General features: G+C 41.9%; 1 protein-coding gene across 2 annotated transcripts in view; it reads right to left on the reverse strand.

The window, feature by feature from the left end:
- Nucleotides 1-7,485: 7,485 nt before the first annotated feature.
- Nucleotides 7,486-17,467, reverse strand: part of PIP5K1B (phosphatidylinositol-4-phosphate 5-kinase type 1 beta) — a 295,704-nt gene continuing 285,722 nt past the window's right edge. For both annotated transcript variants that reach the window (XM_044265941.1, XM_044265942.1), the window contains exon 15: nucleotides 7,486-8,217. In XM_044265941.1, the coding sequence (XP_044121876.1) occupies nucleotides 8,215-8,217 (3 nt within the window). In that variant the 3' untranslated portion in view covers nucleotides 7,486-8,214. The remainder of the gene's footprint in view (nucleotides 8,218-17,467) is intronic.

The raw sequence follows: 17,467 nt of genomic DNA on the forward strand, positions 1-17,467 counted from the left end.
TCTCTCCATTCTCCTCACTTTCAATCTGTAGGTGTCTTTAGGTCCAAAAAGAGTCTCTTCAAGGCAGTGTATAAATAGATGGGTCTTATTGTTGTTGTTGTTTTTGTTTTTCCTTAATTAAAAAAAATTACTCTCTACACTCAGCGTGGGGCTCAAACTCATAGCCCCCAGATCAAGAGTTGCATGCTCTACTGATTGAGCCACTGGGAGTTCTTGGGTCTTGTTTTTTAGTCCATTTTGTCACCCTATGTCTTGATTGGATCATTTTTTTCCCTATTATGTATGTTCAGTTAGCCATCGTATAGTGCATCATTAGTCTTTGATGTGGTGTTCAACAATTCATCATTTATGCATAACACCCAGTGCTCATCACAACACATGCTCTTCTTAATACCTGTCACTCTGCTACCCCTTTACCACACCTCCCTCCCCTCAAATGCTCAATTTGTTTCCTGGGGTCCGTAGTCTCTCATGGTTCATCTCCCTCTCTGATTTCTCCCCCTTCTGACTGGAGCATTAGTCCTTTCCAGTCAAAGTAATTATTGGTAAATGTGCATTTATTGCCATTTTATTGTTTTGCAATTGTTATGGAAGATTAACTCTCATCCTTTATTTTTCTCTTTTTCATGGTTTGCTGGTCTTCTTAAGTGACATATTTGGATTTCTTTCCCTTTGTTCCTTGTGATTATCATTAAATTTGTATATAACATCTTCTGCATTCAGTAGTCTGTACTAAGTTGATGGTTGCTTAAGTTTGAGCCCATTCTTTATTCCTCTCCTCCCGACATTTTAGGTAAATGGTGTCCTATTTTAGAACCTTTTATTTTTTGAGTTCCTTGACTAATTTTTTTTTTAAACGGAAATTCTCACTTTTATTGCTTTTGTGTTTCTTCTTTTCATACTATCAATTTGGTCTTTCCACTCAAGGAATCCCCTTTAATATTTCTTGCTGGGCTGGTTTAGTGGTCATGAACTCCTTTAGTTTTTGTTTGGGAAGCTCTTTATCTCTCGTATTCTGAATGATAGCCTTACTATATAGAGTATTCTTGGCTGCAGATTTTTCCCATTGAACACTTTGAATATATCATGCCAGTCCCTTCTGTCTTGGAAAGTTTCTGCTGAAAAATCCTCAGATAGCCTTTTGGGGTTTCCCTTATATGTAATGGTTGACTTTTGTCTGGCTGCTTTAAAAATTTTTTTCTTTATCACTATATTTTGCCATTTTCATTATAATGTGTCTTGGTGTGGACTTGCTTTTGTACATTTTATTGGGAGGGTGTTCTCATGCCTCCTGGATCTGGATATCTGTTTCCTTCCTCATATTAGAGAAGTTTTCAAGTACTACCTCCTCAAATTTCCCACAACCTTTTCCCTCTCTTATTTTTCTGGTATTCCTATGATACAAACATTACTATGTTTGATGGAGTCAGAGTTCCCTATATATATTTTTGTTTTGCGTAATTCTTTTTTCTCTCTTCTATTCAGCTTGATTACTTCCTATTAGTCTGTCTCCTAGTAGGATATTAATTTGTTCCTCTCCTTCTTCCGGTCTGCTGTTTTATTCCATTATGTGTTTCTCATTTGGTTAATTGAACCCTTTATCTCTGCTTCATTATTCCTTATCTCTGTGTTAATGGTCTCACTGTTATCTTCTACTCTCTTTCAAGTCTAGTGAGTATCGTTATGATCACTGCTTTAAATTCTCCATCCGGCATGTGACTTATATCTATTTTGCCTAGATCTCTGGCTCTGCCATCGTCCTGTTCTTTCATTTGAGGCAAATTCTTCTGTAATTTCATTTTTTCTGTTTCTGTGTGTTTGGAAAATCATCTACATCTCCTGTTCTTGAGGGTGATGGCCTTATGAAGAAGAGATCCTCTAGTGCTTTGCCACGTAGTGTCCCCTGTTCCTCAGGGCCCTGTTATCAGGGTGCTTCCAGGTATGTCTCTAATGTATGTTGCCTCAGCTCTGCTCTTGTGTCCCAGCTGCTTTATCCTTCAGGCCAGTCATCTGCAGAAGTTCTTTTTGCCTGTTGTGGGCAGTGTTTTTCCCCCTGACCTGAATGTGGCACATTTTAACAAGGTTTGCTCTTTTTGTAAAATGAGACCTACCACTACTGTTGCTGGAAGCAAGGCCTTGCAGAAGTCTCTGATCAAGAGATGTCCAGTGAGTGGAGGTTTGGGGCTTATCTTCTGAGGGAGGGGGGTCCCCTCCATGGTGGGATTGAAGCAAGTGTGACTAGCATGGGTGCTTCCACTGGAGCACAGGGGGCAGGGCTTGGTGTAATCAAGTTAGGTAATGAGTGTTGGTGCTGTGTTGGTTCCTGCTGGTGGTCTTATGCTGATGCCGAGGGACAGGGGAGTGAAATGGCACTGGCCAGTTCATTCTCTGAGATGAGTGACTAGCCTCTGCGCTATGTGCCCCTGGTGTTCTTCAGATCACTGTTTCAAGAACTGTACTGTCCTTGAAGAGAAGGCAAGCCATCAACCCATGGACATACAGCATGGACCATATCTCAGCTAAGCCCACTGACCTTTAAACTCCAATCTTTTTTTTTTTTTTTAAAGATTTTATTTATGACAGAGAGAGATCACAAGTAGGCACAGAGAGAGAGAGAGAGAGAGGAGGAAGCAGGCTCCCCGCCGAGCAGAGAGCCCGATGCGGGACTCGATCCCAGAACTCTGAGATCATGACCTGAGCTGAAGGCAGAGGCCCAACCCACTGAGCCACCCAGGCGCCCCTAAACTCCAATCTTAAACCCGTTTGGTTTACAAGAACTCAAACTCTGGCCCTCTCACTTTCCAGGCTTATTGCTACGGGGATTCATTTTTCTTGTGTGCTAGTCTGTCTCTCACCCTTCTCTGCGACCACAGCTTCCTCCTACCAGCAGCCATGATCTCTTTCTTTCCCAAGCCATATTTCCGTACTTCCTTTCTTCTTTGATGTGGCCTCTATCTTGTGGAGTTTGTTTTGCCAGTCTTTAGATAGATTTCTGGTGTATTTAGGATGAAATGATAGTTATCTAGTTGTATTTGTAGGACAAGGTGAGCCTATGGTCCTACTCTGCTGTCATCTTCTAGAAGCTACCAAGGTTTGTTTAACTTCATAATAAACTGAAATTTTTTGTCCAGAGCAGCTGTACCATTTTGCATTCCTACCAGCAAAATATGAGAGTTAGCATTACTTCACAGTCGCATCAGCACTTGTCATTGTCAATTAAGAAAAATTTAGCCATTTTAATATATGTGTAGTAGAGTGTCCCTGCAACTTTAATTTGCCTTTTCCTAATAACTGATGATGTTGAATGTCTTGTGCTTATTTGCCATCTACTTATTTGCTTTAAAATGTCTATTTAAATCTTTTGACCATTTCTTTTTCAGTTTTTTTTAAAAAGTCTGTTTTAATATACTTTTTTGAGTGGAATAAGTTTAGATTTATAGAAAATTTGCAAAGGTAGAACAAAGTTTCTATATACTCTTTTTTTTTTGAAAGATTTTATTTATTTTTTTGATAGAGAGATCACGGGTAGGCAGAGAGACAGACAGAGATGAGAAGAAGCAGGTGAGCAGAGAGCCAGATGCGGGACTCGGTCCCAGGCCCCTGGGATCATGACCTGCGCCCAAGGAAGAGGCTTAACTCACCGAGCCACCCAGGCGCCCCAAGTTTCTGTATACTCTTGACCCATTTTCTCTGAATATAGACATCCAATACAACTGTGGTTCATTTGTCCAAGTTAAGAGGTTAACCTTCATGTAATGCTGTTAATTAAATTCCAAACTTTATTCAGATTTCACTAGTTTTTCTAATGTCCTCCTCTCTCCCAACCCGACTCTCGGATCAGTTCCGGGATATGGAGAGTGAAAATACTATGCCCTCATGTTATAAATCTCTTGGGTATTTTCACCTTCTTAGGGAACTTGTGCCTAGAACATCTGACCTCTAATCTTGAGTAGTTTTTAGATTTCCTCCATTGTCATCATCTTGGGATTTCCCTTAACCTCAACCTGGGGATTCTTTTCACTTCTGTCTTGGGTTGCATCTCTCATTTTCTGGATCCCCTGTCTTTCTTTTTCATGGCTTTCTTTTTCTTGGTTTATGCTCTCATTTTGGCAAAACACATCTTTTTGGAGCTTCTGGATAAAGGGCAGATGGAAGTTATTTTTGTACAGATTATTCTACTTTTACATACAAGTATTATTTAAGGGTGCCGTCATTACTTTTTAAAATCAACTTGCCTAGGGAAGAGTACCCAGTTATTTAATTAACACTGATGTAGGTATTGCTGAAAATTAATTTGTGGATGTGGTTAAGGGTCCATACTTAGTTGACTTTAAGATTTCCCTTGATAGTATGGGTAAGCTTCATCCAGTCAAGTGATGGCCTTTGAAGAAAAACTCATGTGTTCTAGAAAAGAAGAAATTCTGGGGGCACCTGGGTGGCTCAGTTGGTCAAGTCTCTGTCTTTGGCTCAGGTCATAGTCTCAGGGTCCTGGGATCGAGCCCCACATCGGGCTCTCTGCTCAGAAGGGAGCCCGTTTCCCCCTCTCTCTGCCTGCCTCTCTGCCTACTTGTGATCTCTCTCTGTCAAATAAATAAATAAAATCTTAAAAAAAAAAAAGAAGAGTTGTGAGGCAGAATTTCTTCTATCAACTCATGCCTTAGCATCCAGCCTGCTAACCTGCCATTTGAATTTCAGACTGGCCTTTTCCTGCAATTATGTGAGCCCATTTCTTAAATCTATTAGCTATGTCTATGTCTCTCTTATTTCTCTGGAGAATCCTAAGTAATACAAACGGTAGAGAATTAGAGATTAGAAAAAAATATTTCTCAGAATTTGAAGGCTTCATTAGTTTTTGGCTTCCAGTGGTGCTGTTGAGAACTTTGATTGAATTCTGACTCTTGAGCTTTATGTCAAATTAACTTTAATTTCTGAAAGCCTATGGAATCTTGTGATCATCCCTAGTGGCTTGAAAGTGCATGGTCAGGTTCATTTTTGTCGATTTTTCTGGACACTTGGAGGCCCCTTTAATCTGGAAATGCATGTTTTTTTCGTTGTGGGCTGTTTTCTTATGTTATTTGTTTGAAGGTTTCTTTAACTCCATGGTCTCTGTTTTCTCTTTGTAGGAAGTCCACTGGTTATATGATCTAGTGGAACTGTGTTCCATTTTATTTTTATTCCTTTTTTCCTTTTTAAAATCATTTGGATATTTCCTCAACCTTATCTTCCAATCACTTTCTTAGTTTCTAACTTCTGCCAACACACTTTTACTTTCCTCATTTTCTTTTATGCTTTCTAAACGTTCATTTTTGTAGTATCTGATCTTATTTCACAGATGCTATATAATTTGATAGCTGTAAATATGTAATGCTAATTTTTCTTTTGAAGTTTGGTTTGTTTCTTTAAGATTCTATTTTCATGTAATCTCTACACCCAACATGGGACCTGAACCCACAGCCCTGAGGTCAAGTCACATGCTCCACTAACTGAGTCAGCCCAGACACCCCAAAGTTTGCTTTCTATAGTCCCTGTTTCCCACAGGTCCCAATTTCCTGCTGGTGTATTTCAGTCTCAGAGAATTTCCTGAGATGTTTATGTGATCCTTGGTTGGCTGCTCATTAAGAGTGGGGACTAAATGCAATGAGTACTGGTGGAGAGGGAAGGCTTGCAGCTCAAATTCCCGGTACGGTGCCATGGCTGATTCAATTACTGGGGAGTCTCCAATGTTACTGTCTTTAAACTTTCTCCCTTGGTAAGGTAACTATATTTTAGTGGTCCATAAGACAACAGATTTTTTTTAAGATTTTATTTATTTGACAGAAGGAGATCACAAGTAGGCAGAGAGGCAAGCAGAGAGAGAGAGGAGGAAGCAGGCTCCCCGCTGAGCAGAGCACCCAATGTGGGACTCGATCCCAGGACCTTGAGATCATGACCTGAGCTGAAGGCAGAGGCTCAACCCACTGAGCCACCCAGGCGCCCCAACAACAGTTTTAAATATAAAAGAATGTACTTTTTTGCCTGAGAGTTGGGCATAAACTCAGACTATCCTAGGGAAATTAGAGGATGGGTAATCTATATCCTGATAGTGATATTTCTCTTGGAAAATTCTTCCATATCTGGTATAGATGCTAGAAGTCAAATTGTCTTTATCTTGGAGCTGTGTGAAGGAAGAGGTATGGAGGGTCTCATTCATTATAGTCTTAAACTGGAACCTCCCCAAATGCCAATCAGCAGTAGAGCAGAAAACTGTGGAATATTCATATAATGGAATACTACTCAACAGTGAAAAAGAATGAGCAGCTTCTTCTTTTTTCTTTTAAAAGAATGAGCTTCTACTATACACAACGAGTCTTACACAATATTGAAAAATAACAACAAAAAGTCAGATAAAGAGTATGTACTATAGGATTCTATTTATATGAAGTACTAGAACTGGGAAAACTAATCCATGATAATAGAAATCAGAGTAAGTTACTTTCTGGGCATTGATGGAAAGGCATCAACCCTACCAGAAGAGGGCACATGAAAGAGTCTGTAGGTTAGATAAATGGGTAGATTTAAAATTGGAGAGGGGAAAAGTGGGATCCCCACTAGGTAAACCCCTGTAGTCAGAGTATCTGCTAGCACCTAGGAATACTAAGGAAAGAGAAGCGAAGAATCCTCAGTAGTCTATTTCATTAGAATTCCCGGTTGAAATCCCAACCCAGGATAGATTGCCAGTACCAACTCTGTACGCAAAATTGCTACTTACACTGAGTAACCACGGTTCTGGGTCACATTTATGAAAGTTAATACCATGTTTGCTTTTAGGACTCGGCTTGCTTGAACTTGAGCATCTTAATCATCAGGAATGTCTTTCTGCAGTCATAGTCATATTACTTTCTAATGGCTTTTCCCCCCTGATTATATGATTAGGCAGCCTTTTAAGCCTTCGCTGTTTGAGACACTAATGAAATTGTGTAGATTTAAGCAATAATTGCTTAAAATATTCACTGCCTCTTTCTGCTGAGTCAGTTCCTTGGTGAGAAGTTGCCACTCCTGACATCTATCCTGTCACTGTCATTTGCTTTGGCTTGTGCCATGTGAGCAGAAGTTCTGTAAGCCATACCTAAAGTGGGAGCTTTAAGAGTTCCCATTGCCAGTTTCACTACTGGTTCCCTGCCCACCCCCAATAAATAAAGGGCGTATCCTAGATAGGATCTGCTCTTGATGCCTATGCAGAGATCTGGGGATTGTTTGTTACCACAGTGTAACAGAGTGAGAACTGATGAATACACCAGGATATTTGGGAAAGTCTCAAGAGCAAGTTGAGTACAATCTGCTACTGTGTCTTCTCAGGACCCAGAGAATTTTCTCTCCATCTATCATGAGTCAGTTTACGTAGGATCCCTGCACATCTTAAAAATGGAGGAGTATCAAGGTTATCTTGTTAATTAATACAAGAAATATAAAGACCATAAACCACTGGAATTAATGTACTACCACAACTGAGAACAAAATATTTTATTTCTCTCAATAAAACTATAGTTTACAATAGTATTTACTAAATAAATTATATAATTTCTCTTTTACAAGCAATAAACTAAATCACAAATATTTCAAAGACAATGTATGTACACGACATAAGGCCTTTTATAAATAGCTTTGCTTTTCTCATTTCACTAGTAAACAGTGAAAAAATCTTTATAGAAGCTACTTTTCTATAAAGTATATGCAGACCTATTACACTGATCTTTATATGAAACCAAGTTAAACTTTGAAAGACATGGGCTATGATTATAATTTGCAAAAAAGAGCAGAATTTAGACTTTATTTACCATTTTGCATGGATGGATTTTTAAAAAATAAGCAGATTACATGTGTTGCTTATGTATAATCATTGGATGCATGCAAAACGAAAAAATGCAAGTGTCAATAGGAAAATAGCACTTCCAAGTCCCAAATGGTGATTGGCAATGAAAGCAGCTGAAATCGAGCTCATGCAGTTCTCCACAGTTGAGCAAGCAACAGCAAATGATAGAATAGTGTGGTATTTTTCACATCACATCTGCTGGTCAGCCTACAGACCAAGGCTCCCCTGACACCTTGCAAATTCCTAAATCCGGTTGATTATTACTCCGTGTGCAGTGGGGGTCAGCCAAGTTCCTCTGGGTAATTCCGGAGTAGGGAAACTTCTCATCCACAACTGTGTTCACGTCTCACGGTCACCGTTTTCACTTACTGGGGGAAGGGGGGTAAAAAAAAAAAAAAAAGAAAGCAGCTGTAAGACTAAGTTTGGGTACTGACTGATAACTGCTCCTCATGAATGGGAACATGAACTCATTCTTTTTCCTGATGTCTTGTACCTGGGAAACGTGCATTAGGGTCGGCGATCTTCTGTGATGATTAGCATGGCATCGGCTTCTCTGGTGGACCCAGAACTTGTAATTACACCAAGGTGTATTGAGTTCCCCCTACATCACTGCACTGTGCTAGGGCTCAGAAGGAAACAGTGCCGGCTAAGGTGCACTCCTGACCTCCAAGTGCACATGGGCATGCGCTGTGGTCTAGCAGGCGCGAAGCCCGTCAGAACCAGAACATAGTCTTGAACTCATGAATGCTGTGTTCATGTGCAAACACTATTTTGCAACAGGGGAGTAAAAATAGGTCCAGCAATTTTTTTTAAAGATTTTATTTATTTATTTGACAGAGAGAGAGATCACAAGTAGGCAGAGAGGCAGGCAGAGAGAGAGAGGAGGAAGCAGGCTCCCTGCTGAGCAGAGAGCCTGATGCGGGACTTGATCCCAGGACCCTGAGATCATGACCTGAGCCGAAGGCAGCGGCTTAACCCACTGAGCCACCCAGGCACCCCCAGCAATTTTTTTTTTTAAAGATTTATTTTAGAGCAAGAGAGAGTGCAAGAGCACCAGAGGGAAAGGGAGAAGGAGACAGAATCCCCAGCAAACTCTGCGCAGAACTTGGAGCCAGATGCAAGGCTCGATCCCAGATCCTGAGATGAACCTAAGAGTTGGACACTCACTGCAGGTGCTCATGGCAAATTTTTTTTGTTTATTTATTTATAATCTCTAGACCCAATGTGGGGCTCGAACTCATGACCCCAGGAATCAAGAGTTGCATGCTTTTCTGATTGAGCCAGCCAGGTGCCCCTGTCTGGCAAATATTTAACCCAAAATGGTAACCATTTAAGGTCAGAGACTGCTAATTCAACCTGTGACAGTGAAACCAAGCTACATCGGGGGAGACAGTACCATGTTCAGTTTTTAGAGACAGACACAGTGGCTAAGTCCATTGATTTCCTCATTCTTACAGCCCCAGGACATTAGGTGTATTACTGAGCCTTCTTCATACCTTGTTTTTTCTGTACAATAAGAGTAATGAATCCTACTTTATAGGGTAGTTGTAAGGGATAAACTTTGGGGAAATATAGTGTATCTATGTGAACGCGGGCGTGTACACACACACACACCCCATATACATAAACTACATCATTTCGTGCCAAGCCTGTGCTTATATCCTCACAGTAGCTATTGAGAAGGTTGGAGCTAGAATCACAGAGGCTGTGGGGCCAACGCATTCATTTGGAGGCTGGAAAAAATGAATACGAAGTTTGAAATGACTATACTAATTATTAAGAGACCATCTCAAAGATTCTATTTTTTTTAAAGTATTTTATTTATTTGTTTGACAGAGATCACAAGTAGGCAGAGAGGCAGGCAGAGAGAGGAGGAAGCAGACTCCCCGCTAAGCAAAGAGCCCGATGCGGGGCTCGATCCCAGGACCCGAGACCATGACCTGAGCCGAAGGCAGAGGCTTTAACCCATTGAGCCACCCAGGCACCCCTCAAAGATTCTATTTTAAAATGAGTATTTTGTCACGTAATTTAATGTTAATGAGAGTTGTAATTTTTATTAGTTTCTACTTTGTTTCTTACTAATCTAAGTCAGGAAGGTTTGCCTGCTTACGTGTCCAGCTCGCTCAAACCGTCACTCAAATCCTTTCCGAAATAGCTCGTGTTTGGTGCGGTAAGCGGCAGCATCAGGCAAAGCAGCCGCCGCCTGCGTTCTCCGGACAGATGTCTGTGATGTGGACTTGATCACGCTCCGGCTGGTAACTCGGTGGGGCGCGTATCAATCAGGGACATAAAAAAATCCACATAAAATGATATGGTCCTACTGATCTGCTTTATAAGTCCTGTCTTTTTAAATTTTTATTTTCGGAAGATTGTATTTTAGAGAACATGCGATCATGGGGAGGGGGCCCAAGTGAGAGGGAGACCCAAGCAGACTGTGCCATGTGCACAGACCCATGCACGGCTCCATCCCATGACCCTGAGATCATGACCTGGGCTGAAACCAAGAGTTGGAGGCTTAACCAACTGCACCTGCCAGGCGCCCCTGAATCCTGCTCTCTTCTAAACAAAAACCAAACACACAAGGTGATCTGTTCTTGTTCTCTCGATCACAGTTGGAGGTCCGTGTCTGGGTTCTAATGTTAAACTCGGAGCAGGCCATGACCCAGTGAGACCCATGCCTGAGATGACACACCAAAGGGAAGGGCTTCAAATGCAAGACCCCATGAAAATGGCCAGGAACATGGGTATTTTGGTCTAGAAGAGGCAACTTAGGGCTATCACTGTGGCAGCAAATCCCAGAGTTCTGTTTTAACCACAGGACTTTATCAATTACTGCTGATAAACTGATATCCCCAGATAACCCAGAATATTGTAGAGACTTCCTATATATATATTACTATCTGAAAAAAATTGTATTTGTGTATTTTTCAAAATGGGTTAAATGGATAATTTAGTAAAAACAAATGAGGCTGTATAATAAAATATACTCTCCTTATTACTAAAAATAGAGAGTCCTATCCAGCTCTGGTCATAAAAAAGCCTTTCTATTCACACTTCATAAGGTTTTTGTTTTGTTTTAAACTGAGGGTGTTGTCGAAGTTTCTGTAAACTTGCACAAACACCCACCGTCACCTCGAGGGCACACGAATGTCCGTGTGGGGGAGGAACTGCCAGCTCTCTGTCCGTGTTGTAACGTCACCCTAGGATGACATGGTGGGCTACGGGAACGTGTCGGTTTTGTGCTAATTTATAAGCGTCATAAAATGAGGTGGTCTGACAGGTCTTTAAGTCTGTGTGGAATCTGAAAGCACAGCATCTCCCTGCTTAGCCGCGGTGAGAAGCCTGCAGAAAGCAGTTCTTAGCAGAAGAACTTAGCAGAAGACGTGCTGTAATTTTCTTTCAGATTCGAGCCTTCCAGCCTTGTACAAAGCATCACTGGAGAGATCCAAGCAGTCGCTGACTCTCCCATCAGGACACTGCAAAGCACTAGAATGGGGTACCCATGCCACGTCCCCCCAGCTCCCCAGCACGAAGAAGGGCTGCTCACGGTATCAGTGCCCAAAACTTTTGAGGGGACCTGGCCTTGGGGCTGTAGAAACAGAAACGGGACCCGGCGCTTTGACAAGGGATCTCAGCCTGGTCTCAGACAAGGGATGACAGGCTGTCACCGGCGCTGTCCCCATCTGAGCGCGCCGCCCTCTGCCCGCAGCGATGCCAGGGTTGCTGCCCAGAGCGTGCGGTGCTTGCGGAGGATACGGGATGTTTTAAATGCTGAGACCTGAAGGTACAGGTGTGACAAGAGTATTCAGGGACAGACAGACCCCAGTGTGGGAGAGTCGACTTAGGGTTTTTCGACTCTGATGGTGTGAAGGAGGTACGCGTTCCGCAGAAGCTCTGATTGGAATTCTGAGTTGGGATCTTTCCCTGGGCTAGCGACACGTGGTAGGAGCCTCTCTCAGGAGGGCAGCGAGCCGCCTTCTGCTCAGCGACGCAATCACAGTACACATAAGACCCTCCTCTGCCCCGGGGACCACTCGGCTTTTCAATTCCAGTAAGCTGTCCAGTGAATTACATTTCATTATAAAATAAACATTGGGGGCTTCTGGGTGGCTCAGTGGGTTAAAGTTTCTGCCTTTGGCTCAGGTCATGATCCCAGGGTCCTGGGATCGAGCCCTGCATCAGGCTCTCTGTTTGGCGGGGAGCCTGCTCCCCACCAGCCCCACTGCCCACCCCCCGCCTGCCTCTCTGTGATCTCTGGCAAATAAATAAAATCTTAAAAAAAATAAAATAAACTTGATGTTAGATGATCTCGCTCAGCTGTAGGCTGTGGTTAGTGTCCTGAGTCCTTCCAGGCGGGCGAGGAGAAGCCATGACGTTTGGCAGACTAAGTGTCTTAAACGCACTTAGGATATTTTCCACTTAGGATGGGTTTATTGGGACAGAACCCCATCATGAGCCAAGATCTCTGTTTCTGTGGCCTAATCCCACAATGTTACTTATTCCATGCATGGGTGTTTATACATTTCCGGATGAGACGGAAATGTATTTTTGTTTCCACTTAAACCCAAGGACATAAGTTTGCGGTGGAAACTACGCAGTAATGCACACATGGGGTCAAAGATTGCAAAGCTTTTTCATAATTAAAATTACGTAAAGCATGAACACAGAGAAAGAAAGAAAAATAGCAAATCACAAGCAGTCTGTTTCCTAACTAACCAAGAAGCCCTTTCTGAGGCTGGACTGCATTGTGGGGGGAGGCCTGAGAGCCCGGGGGGACCCTACAAGGGGAGCCTCCAACGTGGGCTTCCCTGAGCCATGTGCAGAGGGCATCAAAGATGAGACCCTGCATTTCTGAGGTCCCCTTTCTAAGCTTGTTTCCAAGCCTTACATTTTCTTTTTCCTGTCAACTTTTTGCCTGAGAAATGCACACACCCACACCCTTCAGCTGTTTATATTTTGAAATTTTGATTTTTTTTTTTTTAAATGAAGGACAGTTGACACACAACGTTAGATTTTTCAGGTATCAAACCTAGTGATCGGACTCGTCTCTATGTTACGTTCTGCTCCCATCTGTCCCCGTGCAATGCTGGTACCGTATTCTCCGCGCTGTACCTTCTGCTCCTGTGCCCTGCTCATTCGTACCTGGAAGTCTGTGTTTTTCGTTCCTCTTCGCTCATTCTGCCTAGTCCCCCCCGCCATCCTCCTCGCTGGCAACCATCAGTCTCTGTATTTATGATTTATTTATCAATACTCTCTGTATTTATGAGTCTGTTTCTGCTTTCTGTTTTTCAGATTGCATATACAAGTGAAACCATATATTTGTCTCTGACTTCATTTAGCACAATACCCTTCAGCTCCATTCATGTTGTGGCAAAGGGCAAGATGTCATATATATATTTTTAAATGTCTGAGTAATAATCCACGGTGTATATATATATCTCATCTTCTTTATTTTTATTTTGAAAAGATTTTTTTTTTTTATTTGACAGAGATCACAAGTAGGCAGAGAAGCAGGCAGTGCGGGGGGAGAAGCACCCTCCCCGATGAGCAGAAAGCCCGATGTGGGGCTTGATCCCAGGACCCTGAGATCATGACCTGAGCCAAAGCCAGAGGCTTTAACCCACTGAGACACCCAGATGTCACTATATCTCATCTTCTTTATCCATTCATCATCCATGGACACTTGGGCTGCTTCCCTATCTTGGCGCTTGTAAATAATGCTGCAATAAATACAGGGGCACATGTATCTTTTAGAATTCATGTTTTTTTCCTTGGGTACATACCCGACAGTGGAATTACTGGATCACATGGTATTGCTATATTATTAACTTGGTGAGAAACCTCCATAGAGTTTTCCACAGTGGCTGTAACCGTCGGCATTCCCACCAGCAGTGCACGAGGGTCCTTCTTCTCCATGTCCTCGCCAACACTTATTTCTTGACTTTTTGATTCTAGCCATTCTGACGAGTGTGAAGTGATACCTTGCTGTGGTTTTGATTAGCATCTCTTTGATCATGACTGATGCTAGACATCTTTTCATGTGTCTGTAGGCACTGGTTTGCCTTCTTTGGAAAAATATCTATTCAGACTTTATTTCAACTTTTTAAAATATTTTATTTATATTAGAGAGTTGGAGTGCATGAGAGTGAGCTTCAGGAGAGGGAGAAGCAGACTCCCCGCTGAGCAGGGAGCCTGATGCGGGGCCTGATCCCAGGACCCTGAGATCATGACCTGAGTTGAAGGCAGATGCTTTACTAACTGACCCACCCAGGCACCTCCAGATTTTCTTATTCTTAAAAGAGATTTTATTTATTTGTTTGACTGAGCAATGGTGGTGGAGGGGGGCGGTATTGGGGAGCAGAAGGAGAGGAAGCAGCAGACTCCCTGCTGAGCAGAAGTCTGACCTGGGGGTTAATGCCAGGACCCTGAGATCATGACTTGAGCCAAAGGCAGATGCTTAACCAACTGAGCCACTCAGGTGCCTCAGACTTTCTTATTTTTAAATAAGACTGTGTGTGTGAGTGTGCAGAATTGTATAAATTCTTTAAATATTTTGGATAGTAACCCCTTATGGGATGTATTGATGGCAACCATCTTACCTTGTTCAGTGGGTGCCTTTTTCATTCTGTTGATGGTTTGCTGCACAGAAACCTTTCATTTTGGTTCAGTCCCAGTAGTTAGTTTTAGCTTTTCTTCCCCCTTGACTGAGGAGACCCTGCCTAGAGAAATCTTTCTATAGCCAATGTCAAAGAAATGACTGCCTTTGCTTTCTTTTAGGGATTTAATGGTTTTATATCTCACATTTTGGGTTTTAATCCACTTAGAGTTTATTTTTTGTGTATGGTGTGAGAAAGTGATCCAGGTTCATTCTTTGGCCATAGCTGTCCAGTTTTCCCAGCACACTGATCAGAGAGACTGTCTTTCCCCACTGTATATTCTTGTTTTCTCTGTCATAGATGAATGGATCATCAGTGTGTGGCTTTGTTTATGGACTCTCTTCCATTGATCTGTGACAATACTATACTGTTTTCGTTCCGATAGCTTTGCAATAGATCCTCAAATCTGGGATTGTGATACTTCCTTAAGATTGTTTTGGGTGTTTTAGGGTCTTTGGTGCTTCCATTACAGATTTTAGTATTACTTGTCCTAGTGGTGTGAAAAATGCCCTTGGTGTTTTGATAGGGATTGAACTGAACTTGTATGTTGCTTTGGACAGTACGAACACTTTAACAGTATTTAATTCTTCCAGTCCATGAGCGTGGACTCTCTTTTCATTTGTGTCATCTTCAATTTCTCTTACCAGTGTTACATAGTTTGCAGAGTACAGGCCTTTTGCCTTCTTAAAGTTATTCCTAGGTATTTTATTAAATGTGGTGCAATTGTAAATGGAGTTCTTTTCTTACCTTCTCTTTGTGCTAGTTTGTTATTAGTGTCTAGAAACTCAACTGACTTCTGTGTATCTTATATTCCGTAACTTCACTGATGTCACTTATTCTAATAGTTTTTTTGGTGGGGTCTTTAGGGTTTTCTATGTATAGTATCATCGGCAAATAGTGACGGTTTTATTTATTTCTTCTCTGACTGCTGTGGCTACAAACTCCAGGCTTGGTTTCTTGGTTTATTCTTTTTTTCTAGTTCCTTTAAGTGCAAGGTTAGGTTTTTGTTTGTTATTTTTGAAATACTTTATCTTAAGAAAGGTCTGTAACAATACACATTTTCCTCTTAGCAATGCTTTGTGTCCCAAAGATTTTGGACTGTTGTTTTTAGTTAGTTAGTTTTTTTTTTTTTTTTTTCTGTCTCCATGTATTTTTTTGATTTCCTTGTTCATATCTTTTTTTTTTTTAAGATTTTATTTATTTGACAGACAGAGATCACAAGTAGGCAGAGGCAGGCAGAGAGAGAGGAGGAAGCAGGTTCCCCGCTGAGCAGAGAGCCTGATGTGGGGCTCGATCCCAGGACCCTGAGACCATGACCTGAGCTGAAGGCAGAGGCTTTAACCCACTGAGCCACCCAGGCGCCCCTCCTTGTTCATATCTTTGTTGACTCACTGGCTGTTGAATAGCATGGTGTTTAGCCTCCAAGTGTTTGTGTTTTGTCTGATTTTTTTTCCTTTTGATTGATAACTAGTTTCCTTCCACTGTGGTTGGAGAAGATGCAGGACAGGATTTCATCTTTTTAAATTGACTGAGACTTGTTTTGTGGCCTAACATGGGATCTGTCCTGGAGAATGTTCCACGGGCATTTTACATACATTTGAAAAGAATGTGTATTCAGTTGGTTTTGCATGGAATGTTCCATACCTATTTAGTTCATCTGGTCTAAGGTGTGTGTGTGTGTGTTTTAAGATTTTACTTATTTATTTGAGAAAGAGCAAGTAGCGGGAAGGGCAAAGGGAGTTGGAGAAGCAGACTTCCCGCTGAGCAGGGAGCCTGACATGGGGCAGCTGGATCCCAGGACCCCAAGACCATGACCTGAGCTGAAATTAGGAGTCCAAAGGTTAACTGACTGAGCCACTCAGGAGCGCCTACAGTTTTTCTTTTAAAGTCTAGTTTTTGTTTAAGTATTGCTATCCTGGCTTCCCCCCACTTGCATCTGCATGCAACATGATTTTTTCCATCCCTTCACTTTTAGTCTGTGTGTTAAGATCTGAAGTGAGTGTCTTTTAGGCAGAATATAGATAGGTCTTGATTTTTTATGCATGCTGGTGTCTCATGTTTTTTGATGAAGTGTAAATCCTTTAAATGCTCCAAAGTAATTACTGATAGGTATGTACTTATGCCATTTTGTTAAGAGGCTAAACCTACATTTAAAAAACATATTTAGTCAATCAAATTTTGTAGGAGCTGGAATGTGATGGCCCGGCGGAGCTTCACAACTGTCCGACTGGCCAATATGAACAGCACTAATTGGTCCATGAGGTCTCCAAGTCCCATGAGCCCTTGGGGTGATGTCCTTTTTTGCTTTTTTTTTCCCATTTAATTTTTATTTCTTTTCAGTGTTCCAAGATTCATTGTTTATGCACCACACCCAGTGCTCCATGCAATATGTGCCCTCCTCAATACCCACCACCAGGCTCATGCAACCCTCCACCCTCCCTACAAAACCCTCAGTTTGTTTCTCAGAGTCCACAGTCTCTCATGGTTTGTTTTCCCCCATGGGGTTCCATCTCCCCATGTCCTCTGTGTTATTCCTTATGCTCCACAAGTAAGTAAAACCATATGATATTACTCTCTCTGCTTAACTTATTTCACTCAGCATAATCTCCTCCAGTCCCATCCATGTAGATACAAAGTTGGGTATTCATCCTTTCTGATGGAGGCATAATACTCCATAGGTATATGGACCACATCTTTTTTATCCATTCATGTATTGGAGGGAATCTTGGTTCTTTCCACAGTTTGGCGACTGTGGCCATTGCTGCTATGAACATTGGGGTACAGATGGCCCTTCTTTTCACTACATCTGTGTCTTTGGTCCCAGTAATGCAATTGCAGGGTCATAGGGAAGCTCTATTTTTAATTTCTTAAGGAATCTCCACACTGTACTCCAAAGTGGCTGCACCAACTTGCATTCCAACCAAAAGGTTTCCCCTTTCTCCACATCCTCTCCAGCACATGT

This window comes from Neovison vison, chromosome 9, assembly GCF_020171115.1.
Source record: "Neovison vison isolate M4711 chromosome 9, ASM_NN_V1, whole genome shotgun sequence".
Classification (NCBI taxonomy): Eukaryota; Metazoa; Chordata; class Mammalia; order Carnivora; family Mustelidae; genus Neogale; species Neogale vison.